General features: G+C 33.1%; 1 protein-coding gene across 2 annotated transcripts in view; it reads left to right on the plus strand.

Moving 5' to 3' along the window:
* The window catches only part of Ncam2 (neural cell adhesion molecule 2), a 395,876-nt gene that overhangs the window by 273,342 nt on the left and 108,820 nt on the right, over positions 1 to 13,714 (plus strand). For both annotated transcript variants that reach the window (XM_075958727.1, XM_075958642.1), the window contains exon 9: positions 13,389 to 13,539. In XM_075958727.1, coding sequence (XP_075814842.1) covers positions 13,389 to 13,539 — 151 coding nt within the window. The remainder of the gene's footprint in view (positions 1 to 13,388; positions 13,540 to 13,714) is intronic.

Raw genomic sequence — 13,714 nt, forward strand, 5'->3', positions numbered from 1 at the left:
TGCTCCTGCTAGTTTTATCACTAGCATGAGATAGTATGTTGCATGTTTTTACCGCTAAATAATGCAATTTTTAGCACATCTACTTAACATTAACAGCATTATGCCTTGTAATTAGTGAACACTTTTCAAATCTGTGTTCATCAGCACAATTGGGAGCACAGGCTTTTTCTTATATGTTATATTTTCTCATACTAATGTATCTGGAATACTTCATACTCTCTATGCACTTTTCACCAAACTTTTCCCTAATATTAATGTTGGTAGCTCATTTGGATCATCCAGAGTTAATATTTATCACTAAACAAATTCATCCCAATCCTCTTTAATATGTAATTTTAAATAACATTAGAGGAAAGATTATAAAAAAATACAGTATATTGCAAGTGCTGTTATGTTGTAGTTCTTTCTACGGCTAGTGGTATGAATTTCTGTTCCCCAAGCAATGAAATTCTTCTGTTAAGCCTTCTATAAGTTGTCCATGTTTGAATGTATGTTTCACTGTATAACACCTACACACCTACAGCAACCAAATTTTCAGCATTTTCTCATTTGTACTGTTTAATAAGTTCCATTCTACACTACTTTAAAAGTTCTTTCCTTGTCAATTGAAAATTTGTAGTAATTAATGAAGTTCAGTTTCTTTGGAATTTTTTTGAGATTTTGTTTTTTCAATTTATTTTATTATAAAATTGAATTTACTTATCTATGTAACAGTGCTAAGATCTGTAATTATATGGTGACAGGCAATGTTTCCAATACATTCTGCAATATGTAAGTCAGATTACATGTACTATTGTTCTCAAATACTCATCATTCCTATATAGTTCACAAAAACCTCAAAATAATATCTATTATTTTAAAATCTATACCCTTCATTATCATTATCCATGTACACCACACTGTATAACAGCCCAAAGTACTGTACCATGTAATGAAATTGATGATCAACAAAGTCATGTCTCCTTTAGGTAACCTCTCAGCCTCTGGTTAATAAGATTTCACTCCCAATTTCTGTGACATCAGTTTTATTGAATCATCACTTAAAATAGATCATGTCATTCTGTGTTTCAAATGATATTAGCAGCTCAAAATTCTCTTATATGGTAGAATTGACAGTATCTTCTTTTTAAATGTAAGAATAGTAATGCATACATATAAACATCCACTCATTTTTATCTGTTCATTAGTAATAAACATTTGTATTATTTACATTTGTTGTCTATGTTAATAGTGCTGAAATATATATATATATATATATATATATATATATATATATATATATATATATATATATTCATCAAAATGCTGATTTCCTTTCCATATTTTTTAATCAATGTCGGGGCTCTGGATGCTAGTACTCTCCTCTTTTCATTCAGTAGTATAAGCTCTGTACTCGTTTCTAATTTAAATGCAAGGAAAGTTTCCTATTCATAGTCACCAACATACTGTCAACTTTTGTCACTGGTAATAATAACCATACCTTGAGAGATGATAAATAACAGCTTTGATTTTCATAACCATAATAATATACAACATTCAGATTTTAATAAAATGTTTGCTAACATTGCATATTTAATGAATAATAAATATTTTGGTCATTGGCCTTTTTAAAAGATTTTGTTTTGAGATGTGAGCATCTTTGGAAAAAAAGATTATGTTTTCTTTTTAGTTGCATATATATATATATATATATATATATATATATATATATATATGGTGGGGAATTTGCAAATGAGTCTAGCAGGTGCTTGTGGAAAACAGATGAGAGTGTCAGAGCCCCTGAAACTGGAATACAGGTAGATGTATGGATTGCAAGTAATTTATTTTTAAAAAGCAAATATGAAATAGGTAGATAAAGAATTAGGAATTCTTATGTCTGTGGAAAAGTAAGATCACTAAAGCTATGTCTATTTATTTTCACCTGAATTTATAATTTTAGAGTGAGTAACAATAAAAACTCCTTTAAAATTTTTCCCCATTATGTATCAAAAATATGAAGAAAAACAGAGACAGAGACATCCATAGAGAGTCGGGGAAGGGGAAAAGTGAAGTCAGAGAAGAGAGAAAGGAAAGAGAGGGAATGAGAGAGAGAGAAAGAGACAGAGACACACATAGAGAAAGAGAGACCAAGGCCTTTATAGTCACAACATAGAAAAAATACTGAATTTTTTTGACCTTATGTTACAAGGGCAGATTCAATTTTAAAATATTGCCTGGCTGAATGTCATCTTGATCATGAGGAAAGATACACAAGGGAGAAAATATCTGTGTAAAGTTTCACAGTGAAACAGACTCAAAGACAAGGGGCAGTCAGAACTGTTTAATGTAGTAGGCCAGATAGTTTATAAGTTACCACGGTAGTAGAGTTGCACTTCTTATTTGATATATATGTTCTGGTTTACTTTATAATCTTTTCTGACTATAATTAAACATTTCTGCTCATCCACATTTTTATCATGTACCCATTACTGAAGCTATTTATTGTCATTTAGTCCTCATCAGCAATGAATAAAGCAGCAAACCTTAAATGATCAACATCTAATAACACTATACAAATGTAATACTAAAATATCAGTGTTTTTTTAATTAAAAGTTTATTGGAGGAGGGGCCATTTTTTTTGTCCTGGCCACCCAAAACCAAAATAACCACACAGAAACTATATTAATTAAAACACTGCTTGGCCCCTTAGCTCTAGATATATATTGGCTAACTCTTAGATATTAATTTAATCCATCTTCAATAATCTGTGTATTGCCACATGGCAGTGGTTTGCAGGCAAGGTATTAGCATGTCTGTCTCCAGAAGCTCCAATATTTCTCCCTAACTTTGCCTTCCTTCTGCCATGCTATAGCCCAAGCCAGTTCTTTATTTATTAACCAATAAAATCAAAACATAGAAAGAAGGACCTCCAACACCACTTCCCCATTTCTGTTAAACAAAAATGTAGGCTTTAACTTTAACATAGTAAAATTACATATAACAAAAAGTTATTAAGCAAGAATTAGAGTTATAATATTTATATCTACTTTATCTTTTATCATAACTAAGGAAAACTGTAACTATGACAATAAAGTCTTCAACTCCATAGAAGACTCCAGGAGGATATAATATTACCTACATAAACAGGAAGTACATTGTGAGCAACTTCCTAAACTCTAGAATTGACAGAGATATCTCACTGCCTGGACAGTCACCCAAAGGTTTTCTGTACAATTGGGGCATCCACCTACAGCCTACAGGCCCATAGTATCCAACAGAATTTTTCACAAAGCAGAAAATTTCAAAGGCAGTTTCACCTATACTGGCAGTTTGTCACATTTTTGTGTGTGTGTATGTGTCCTGCAGAATGTCTAGCAGAATCTTTCATGAATCATGAACCCCAAAGGATCATCTCACTTTTAGGCAAGTTTAGCAGTCATTTTTTTCTGTGGTTCCTGCATGTCCAGTTCAGCAGTCCAAGCAGAAGCAATTTCTTGCCCAAATGGCTAACCAACTCAATAAGAAGCCTCTTAGATGCCCATCTTCCACTTGGAGTAGCTTGTGCTGCTGTCTCATTGTCATGAAAAGTCCTCAGTTATTAATACATTTTAAATGCCATATTCTGAAGGTCTCTAAAAGATTTGAAGAATATCTATCTAACTCAAATATATTTCTATACATCTAGTAAACCTAATTAACATGACTACAATCCTGACTTTATAGATGATTATCTATTAAAGAATATTTCTTAATTATACATTACATTTTTAAGTGAACTACACAAATACAATACCTTAATCAAGAGCAGAAATACATATATGTATAACAAGATTGACCTAAAACTTCTATCAATAAAACAAGATCCATACCAATGCAAAGTATCCATCTCTATGGCAAATCTCCCTTTAAAATGTATAGAAGCATTTACAAACATTGTAATTACAAGCATTGGGAATATGAATGTCGTTCTATCCAAACAGCTTTCTGATGTTTATTGGGCAAAGTATTTTCTTTGTGGGGTTGTTCACAACAACCTTTCAGGGACCTTGTTCTATCAAACCACATTGATCTGGAAGCAATCCATAGGTTTTCACCTTCTGTGGAAACAAAATCAGAATCTCTTTTCTAAAGCAACATATCCATAGATCCAAATTTGGAAGTCATGATACCTTTAGAACATATAAGCTGGTTTAGGTTAGCAGCCCATATAATGACATATCTCTCTGTACTTAGCTCCTTCATAGTCAAAAAATTCAAAGAAAATTAACAATGTGTATAATCCAGAGTTTACATACATATTCCATCTTTATGTGGCTTATTTTTACTCTATTACATTTTAAAATATATTTTATTATGTTTACTCATTTAATCTATTACTGTCTATACTCTGTCTGTTAAAAACACTTTACCTTAAAGAAGAAAAACATTTATTTCTTTCCCAACTCTCTATATTCTTTTTTTCTCTCTTCCCAGCCTATATACATCATCCAGCACTGTGACCCATTTAGAGGTCTTTTATGTCTTAATCTGTTTAACTGTGTATCTGTAATTTTTTACTGTCCAGGAATACTTCTTAAAATGCTAAAAGTTTCTTAAAAACTTAAGCTGAGTCATTGCTAGGAGAAATCCAGCATTGTCTGCTTGTCCCACTCAGTTCAGCATGGCAGATCTACTCACTGCCTCTGAGAGTCTCCATGTATACTGTCTCACTTCTAGGTACTCAGCTGATCCATGTTGCGACCAAGCGAGCTATAGCATGTTGTTCAAAATCCCTATCCAATGTCTGGTCTCACAAAAGAGCCAGAGGTTGCACTGGCCCAGAAAACCGGCATTTTAAGACAGCATGGCTTTTTTTTTTCTGTTACAGCTGAGTCAGGAAACCCTCTCCTAAAGGAACTGCTGCACGCTGCCAGAAAATAGAAAGAAACTGTGTTAAACTCTGTATTTTTGTGTGTAGAGTTCCTTTTCAAGCTCTCTCAGGTTTTTATGTGGATTTTAGTCAACCACATTGGTACCTATTTGTTGGAAGAGGAGCCTCTTTTTCATCCTGGCTGCCCAGAATCCAAATAACCATACATAGACTATATTAATTAAAACACTGCTTGGCCCCTTAGCTCTAGCTTCTTATTGGCTGACCCTTACTTATTAATTTAACACACATTCATTAATCTGTGTATTGCCACATAGTAGTCTCTTACTGGCAAAGTTTCACCACATCTGTCTCCAGTGGCTTTTTGGCTTCTCCCTAACTTTGCCTTCCTCCTCACATGCTATAGGCCAAGCCAGTTTATTCATTAAACAATAAAAACAACACATAGACAGATGAACCTCCCACACAAGAATTTAAGTTAAAAATGACTGAGATTTTGAAAATTGTCTAAGTATGTTCTGATTTTTTAAATATAAATCTCATCTCATGTTCATGTTTCCTTGATTGAGGAAGTGATCCTATGAGTACTATAATATCTGACATATTTTTTCTCATAAAGTTTGACACAAGTGCAAGTTCAAGTAAGCTGTACAGAGAGCAACACATAATGGCATGGGTAGTAAACAAGATCCTGTCTAGATAATAAAATACAATAAAATAGAAATAAATGTAATAAGCTATCATATGACAAAACTAACAGAAAAAAGCCAGAGAGAAATTACAAGGGCACCTACAGGAGAAGAGACGCAAAATTTGCACACACAGAAACTCCATGTAAACATATCAGCTTTATGAACAATCTGTCTTCTCTTTCAAGTATTGCCTTGTGCCTTTCACTTCCTTCCTATTATCCTAAAACTTTTCCTTATTTCAGGTTAACTTTGTGGTTGTACAACTCTAAAGAGCTTCAGGTTTAGTTTTATGGACACTTGAAAATCACCATAAAATATATAACAACAATTTTAAATTATGAGGCTCTTACAAATGTGTGATTTATCATTAATTTTTCTTACAGTATTGACAAGTAATGTCTACATGTATTCTTCCCATTTGCAAACCACCTTGTTTGTTATACTGAATATTTTCTACACTAGTATGGACTGTAATTGGCTTTCCTAAGCCCTTTAGCCTACAAGCCTATTGATTTTTCTCCTCCTTCTCATTTTTATATGTCTCCAGAATAGTGTCCATGGTATGTCTTTAATAATATGTAGTTTATCATCAAGGAAAAGTTGGAGATTGTGATACAAATAGAAAAAGTACTTGAGAGGTCTATAAGCATACATTATTGATATACAGCTGCTGTCACATTTTAAACATTAGAATGGTGTCAGGAAAATACCATTTATTATATGAGATGGTTTTTATGAACGTTACTTTAATTCTTATATTTTCAACAAACTATTGATTGTAAATATAATGGAAGAAAATGGTATTGGACCAAAAAATAATGTTAGGAATTTTTATTTTCCATCTAACTCTTGATTACATGTGTTTATGCTTCCAAGATGAAAAGTAATGACACAAAAAGTTACATCATGAAGTAAAAATAAAAAGGGAATTGTGAAGCATGGAGGGAACCACGAGGAAAGAAAATTAATGCTAATTGTATACAGAGATCTTATACAGAACAAAGAGAATGTTTCTACTTAAAATTCATTGTACAACTGCTAGAACTGGTCAATGAAATATTCATATGATTCTTAAAAATTAGACAATTTATTTTTAATGAGCTTGGGAGTATGTTCCTGCTGAGGTATTTAACAGTTCTGCTTTGCTTTCATGACTTAACAGTTGACGCCAAATTCAGTGACATCAGTAGGGAAGCAATCCTATTACAAATAAGACTCGCAGCAGGGATGTATAATTAGTTTCAGTGTTCTTCAGGTTTTTTTGGGTTCTATGGGCAGTTATTCTAAACTGCTTGAATCAGAAGATTAGTCCTCATGTCCCCAGTCTCTGTGCACTTGTGGATTTTCTTCAGTTTTCTTGTATGCCCTTGAGACATCTGCTTTGAATTCTTTTCTCAAATACCACCTACTTATCAATATTTTATGTGTTTGGTAAGCATCAGTCTGATTCTACCACATCCACTTTGACAGAGGTTTTTGTTCTGCCCAGCCCCACAGCTGTTCAGTCCCAAAGAAACACACAGAGGCTTACATTAATTATAAACTGATTGATCTATTAGCTCAAGCTTCTTACCAGCTCCTATATCTTAAATTAATCCATAATTCTTATCTGTATTAGCCACATGACTTGATACTTTTTATCAATTAGTCATTCTCATCCTGTGTCCTCTGTATCTGGGTGATGACTGCAGATTAAGCCTTTCCTCTTCCCAGAAATTTCCTATTCTTGTTGCCCCACCTATTCTTTCTGCTTGGCTACTGACTAAGCTGTGTTTCATTAAATCAATACAAGAGAAAGCCTTTACAAGGTACAAGACCATTGTCCCATAGCACTTCCCTTTTTTTCAAAATAAGAAATATGAATCTAATCTCCTTTGTTTAGCTTTTTTCCTGTCTATTATCCATAACAACTTACAACCAACACTCTAAGCAAAGACAAATATCCATAATCCATTTTATGGGAACATGGGCATAGTTTTTAGGCTACTTTCTGCTGATTGGGGATGCTAATACTCTTATGGGAACCTAAAGAAAATTTGTGATTATGGTCAAGTCCTTATTGGGATATTCTGTGATGCTTCATAATCTCAACCAGCAATGTTGAGACTGTTCTGGGTGTATAACTCAGAGAAAACTCCATCATAAGTCTTCTGAAATGTTAGATCATCTGGGCCATTTGCTCCTATTGGAGATTTTTCAGGGGATCCTGGTTCATCAACCCACATTAGTCTGAAAGGAATTCACAGGTTCTTATCTTCTGTGGAAACAAAAAAAAATGAACTTTTTTCCAAAGCAACATATCCTTAGAACCAAATTTTGAAGTCAAGATACCTTTAAAATATATATGTTGGTTTAGTTTAGCGATGTCCAGAATTAAAATCTCTGTAGTCCAAAATTTCAAAGAAAATACAATAATATACTTAATCCAGACTCTCTGTTTATATTCCATCTTTATGTGCCTTAGTTTTTTTTTATTTCTTTAATCTATGACTATCTGTAATCTGTCTCTTTAAAGACTGTTATATTTTAAAACCTTGTACTTTAAAAAAAATACTATTTTTTATCTATCCCAAGCCTATGTATTGTTATTAAAAACTGACCCATTTAGTGGTCTTTTACATCTAAATTTTTCTTTTGTTGTGAATTTACTGAGTGGGACAGAAACATGCCTAGGCTAGCAAATCAGGAGCATGTTCTCACTCCACGTTGGGTGCCAGATAAGCAAAACATGGCAGTTGTGGGGAGTGTACAAATAAAGGAATCCCTCACTAGCTTTGAATGGTATACTAAGTTTTTTTTTTTTTTGTTGTTGTTAATTGAAAGGGAAACTCAACTCATGGATCACAACAAGAACATAGAAATGGGGTCCAACATCCAGGTGTGGTACTTTGGAGGAAGAGGGATGAGCATGTGGGACCATGGCCTTTTGGTATCTAAAGCCATGCCCCAACTTTATCTAGCCTCTAAGGGCCATTTACTGAAGGAGGTTCCCCACCAATCCACTCCTAATCCTTAAATGAAGTTGTGGTGTTCTCCATGGTAAAATTAGTTTTATTGTACTTGCAAATTCTGTTGCATTGGAATATCACTAAGGATAAAGCCTATTCTATTTTTTTCATCACTGTATGTGGAGGGTCTGTTTTTGGTAAAGTAAGTGAAGAAAACCTACAGAACTGTTGAGTGGATGAATTGATTCATGGAGCTCTCAAATAATAGAAGACTGCATAACTAATAAGGGCTCTTTCAAAGCTGTATCAGGAGAAACCAGAGTTCAAACTCAAACTGGGTTTTGTAATAACAACTCGACAATAAATACATAAGCACTGCATGCATAAAAATGATAACTACATGCACTGAAAATTTTCAAAGACATGGTGCAAAATCAGGAGAGGAGCAAGAGAGTTGTCATCTCAGATATGTTCATGTAACATATGGATTTTATATTCGTACTGAATATCAGGGTAATAAACATCATAGATATAAGTGTTTTGTTTGCATTTTTGTTGAAAGGTGTACTTTTTTTATACTTTCAATTGGTATATGGTAACAGTTAGTAAAAGAAGAGGTTTTTAAATAAATCAAGATGATACTATTCTGTGGTTATTCAGTGTTGGATTGTTTAAATAATAGTAAGCTCTATGTGCAATCATTTTATAAAACTATGAAACTCTTACACAATAAGTCTATCTAAAATGACCTTCTGTAAGAGAAAAGGATGAAACATTGAATCAAACTTTAAAGAGTTCATTTCAATGAAGGACAGAGACAATAATGTACAGGCAGACACTTTGCTTTCCAATCATTTTACTTCATTCAGTGGTAGAACCTGGAAATACTGGATAGGCAGCTAAAATGCCCATTAACCTGTCACAATCAAACATCAGATGTCTTAAATGAATCTTCAGGCAGTGTTGAATCAAAGCCAAGATATAAATGAATTTTCTTTTAGATTTGTATAATGCCTCCTTGTAGCACAAAGAGAGAGCTGTCCTTTTGAATGTCAGATATAAGAAGGAGTGACTTTGAACTTCTAATAAAATGTCCATAGTGAAATTTACAAACCTAAGTTAAATCCAAAAATGATTTACTTTTCAAGGAATTACATATTTTTAAAGCTTTTTCCTTAAAAAGTGCATGTTGTAGTTTTATAATGATATTGAACTTCAGCATTATTACTATGGATTGATGTTTACTAAGCATATAGTCAGAGGATTCCCCAAGTAAAATTCCATTTAATATGGGACATTAAAAAGAGAATGTGTTTAATTTTCAGGAACAATTAAACTCTTAAAGCTTACTTTTAAGTAATGTTGGCAAGCAATACTTTTCTTAACAGATACTAATCACTGACTTTTCAAAAAAAATATCTATTGTGTTGTATTATATATGTATCAGTATTTGGGCTCCATGTGTCTACATACCATAGGCATGAAATGCTTGTGGAGGCTACAGTGATTCTGGAGGTCAAAAGAATGTCTGGATTCCCTGGGACTGCAGTTACAGACAGTTAGCTGTACCCATGAGTGGAACTTGAACATGGGTCACCTGGAAGAGCAACCAATGAAGTCTCTAGCTGAAATATCTCTCTGATTGCATCATTGACATTATTAACAACATAATTGTTTGTTTCATTTTAATAAAGCCCAATACAAGTTAATAATCCTTAATAAAGAACACCATAAATATTGCACTATTTAGTCACTTTTAAATTAATTATTTTGACTTACAAAATATTTGATTTTTTTCTGTTTTAGATACTATTTTATGGTATATGTACAAGAAAAAAACTGAAATTTTCTCACATTTATTCAGTTGTAGTTTTACTGTGCATTATAGTGGCTGCAATTTGGAAAGTAATTTAGTAAAAATATTGGTCCCAAGCAAGATGTAGAGGTCAACGGTGCTGTACTCATTTTCCAGGCAAGCAAGATTATTTTGAATAGTTAATAAAATCTAGTGAATAAATAAAAAGATAGAAGAATCATGAAGTGTAAATACAGATGCTGGCAGCAATAAAGGTGAAATAGTTTTAGACAAGGATGTGAAAGTACTTAGAGAAAGCACAGGATATTCAGGACAGTATAAGTAATTTGAAATAATTCAAGTTGATGGTATTCAAATTGTAAAATGTGCTTGGACAGAAAGGTGATAACACACAGAGGTCCTTAACTGTCAAGCTGAAGGATTGGAGTTTACTCAGGAAGTCATGATATTTGCAGTTACACAGCCAAGGTGAGATGAAATATTCATGGAGTTATTATGAAAATAAAAAAATGCTGATAAAAATATTCCTAGCATCACAAGAAATGCTTTCTGCATTTGATATGGTTTCAGTCAGAAAAAAAAAAAAAACCATAAGAAATGTGTCTGTGCATTTTGCAGAATTTCAACGTTGTTCTGCGTAGTGTTAAAACTAAAAATGTGCCTGTTCCCTCTTAAATCAAGAGAAACATCAATTTCTTTCAAAGAGGTACAAGTAGAGACAAGACAAGTGGAGCACAGAGCTGATTGATTGATTGAAACAAAGTTACTGGGAAAGAAAGAAAATAGCTGAGGATGGTGACAGGCTTAGGTATTCTACATTTAGAAAATTCTATTGTAAGGTAGCATGCTTGTTTGTTTCCCAGCCACTGAGCAGCTGAGACCTGAAATAATCACAGAGAAACTATATTATTTAAAAAACTTCTTAGCTTCTTATTGAATAACACTTATATCTTAATTTAACCCATTTCTGATAATATGTGTATCGCCACATGGCTGTGGCTTAACTGGTAAAGTTCTCAGCATTTGTGTCTGGTGAGGCTCCACTACTTCTCTCCAACTCTTCCTTCTTTCTCCCAACATTCAGTTTAATTTTTCCCACCTACTTCTATTCCCTATGCAGGCCCAAGACAGTTTCTTTATTAACCAATGGCATTCACAGCATGCAGAGGAGAATCACATATCACAAGTCATTAAGAATTAAATTCCAAAACCATACCTAAGGCCAAGCATACTTTACGGGGCATTACAAATATTTCTGTCACAAAAAGAAAACTAGATCTTTTTGAGTTGTCAGGATAAACATAATGCCAGACTCATACAACTGCAGGCTATTGGGAATATTGTTGTAATTCCATCAGTAAGAGAGGCAGGGATATCACAAATTTGTAGGAAGCCTGGGCTAGGTAGAGGATTTTATCTCAAAACAAAGAGTCTAGGTATAATTATGTTGATTTGGGATGTACATCAAACGATCACACTCTTGGAGAACGAATAGAGATAATGGTCAGGTTAAACAGTCTGGGAATTGCTCCAAAGTCAGGGGTCAACATGGATAGTCTAAATAGAAGCAAAGAGAGGAAACCATGAAAAAAAAACTGAACAAATTTAGAAATCGTGAAAACCAAGAGAAATAAGTGCTTACTGAAGGAAGGCTAGTTCTGCTAAATAAGACATGACTTTTTAGTTTTCTCATTCTTTTTAAATTGTATGAATTCCTGCATTTTGTTATTCTTTTATTTAGTTTTATAATTTGGTAAATGTCATATTTTTTAAAGTACACTTTACTATTATTTGTGAGTCAGAAAGTATATTTTTGGTGTAGAAGTTGTTTGAGAGGATTGCCTTTTTGATAGAAAGCAAATTCTAGTAACCTGCCAGTATCTTATTATACAATAACAAAAATGCATCTTACTTTGCCCCACAAACAGTTTACTGTTTGGAAAAAGCATCTTTTTATATGAGGTAAATTTTGATTATCCTAAAATTATGATAAAATTTCAGAAATGTATAGATATTTATTTTGAGTTCCATCACATAAGAAATCACCAACAAAGTGAACAAAGAAGCAAGGACAGGATTGACCAGGTCTGTACCAGATCCTTTGTGTATGTTATAGCTTTCAGGATAGTGTTTTTGTGGGACTCCTTAGTGTGTGAATGAGTGGATTCCTGATTCTTTTTTTATGTATACTTAATTTTTTTATATCATACTAGAGGTAATAGTGGAGAAAGGGCAGTCTTCAGCACAAACGACACTAATACAATGGGATGTCCATATCATAAATGGAAACATCAACCCCTACCTGACATTTTATACAAAATGTATTATATAAAACCATAAAAATATAACATTTCTAGGAAACTAATTGTAATCTTGCCTTATCCAAACATTTCTTAAATAGAGTACTTAATGTACAATCCATAAAAGAAAACAAATATTGTGTATGCTGGCCCTCAAGAACTAAAACTTTTCATCTATAAAGATACTATTAATACAATGAAAAACAAAAACAATTGACAGAGAAAACTGTGGATTCCTGATTCTGGTGCCCTCTCTTAGATTCTTTTCTTTCTGCTGATTTGCTTCAGTAGTTTTTATTTTATTTTGTTGTTTGTTTTAGATGATTTTATACTATTTTTCTATTTTTATTATTATCTTTTAGAGTTCTGTTCTCCTCTAATAAAAGACATAAAGGATGAAGATCCAGAAGTGAAGGGACATAGACAGAAACTGGGAGGATCTGAGGGATGGAAACCTGAAACAGGATATATTACATGGGAAAGGAACTATTTTCAATTAAAGGAGAAAATGCTTAAAAAGAACAGCAAAAAGATAATTAAGAGTAGTTGATAAAATATTTTGTGAAAGGGTACCCTACATATCAGTGCCTTATCTACAGCTGATCATGTAAAATAAGAAGCTGAATACCTTAAAGTAGCAAATACAGAAATTATACTCTTTGATTTTTAAATGTGTTATCATGTTTTATTGATATCTAACATGATAAATATGAATAATTTGTGCATCATTTTCCATCAACACAGGCAAAATTTTGCTTTCTTTTCTGAATCTTTGTGAACAGAGCCCAGATGGCCGAATTGAAGTCAAAGGGCAGCGGGGACATTCGTCACTGCACATCAGAGATGTGAAGTTATCGGATTCAGGGAGATATGATTGTGAGGCTGCAAGTAGGATCGGTGGGCACCAGAGAAGCATGCATCTTGACATTGAATGTAAGTAATATTTGGTGTGAATTGTCATTACAACAACCTTAGCTGGTCTGAGAAAATATGACTCTTATATGAAAATCAAAATGAACAGTTATTACATTTTTTCCAATATTCAATGCATAGTTTTAGGAGGAAGGAAACTACTCAGTAAGCTATTAGAAATAACTAATGGAAGTCT

Source organism: Microtus pennsylvanicus, chromosome 1, assembly GCF_037038515.1.
Source record: "Microtus pennsylvanicus isolate mMicPen1 chromosome 1, mMicPen1.hap1, whole genome shotgun sequence".
NCBI lineage: Eukaryota > Metazoa > Chordata > Mammalia > Rodentia > Cricetidae > Microtus > Microtus pennsylvanicus.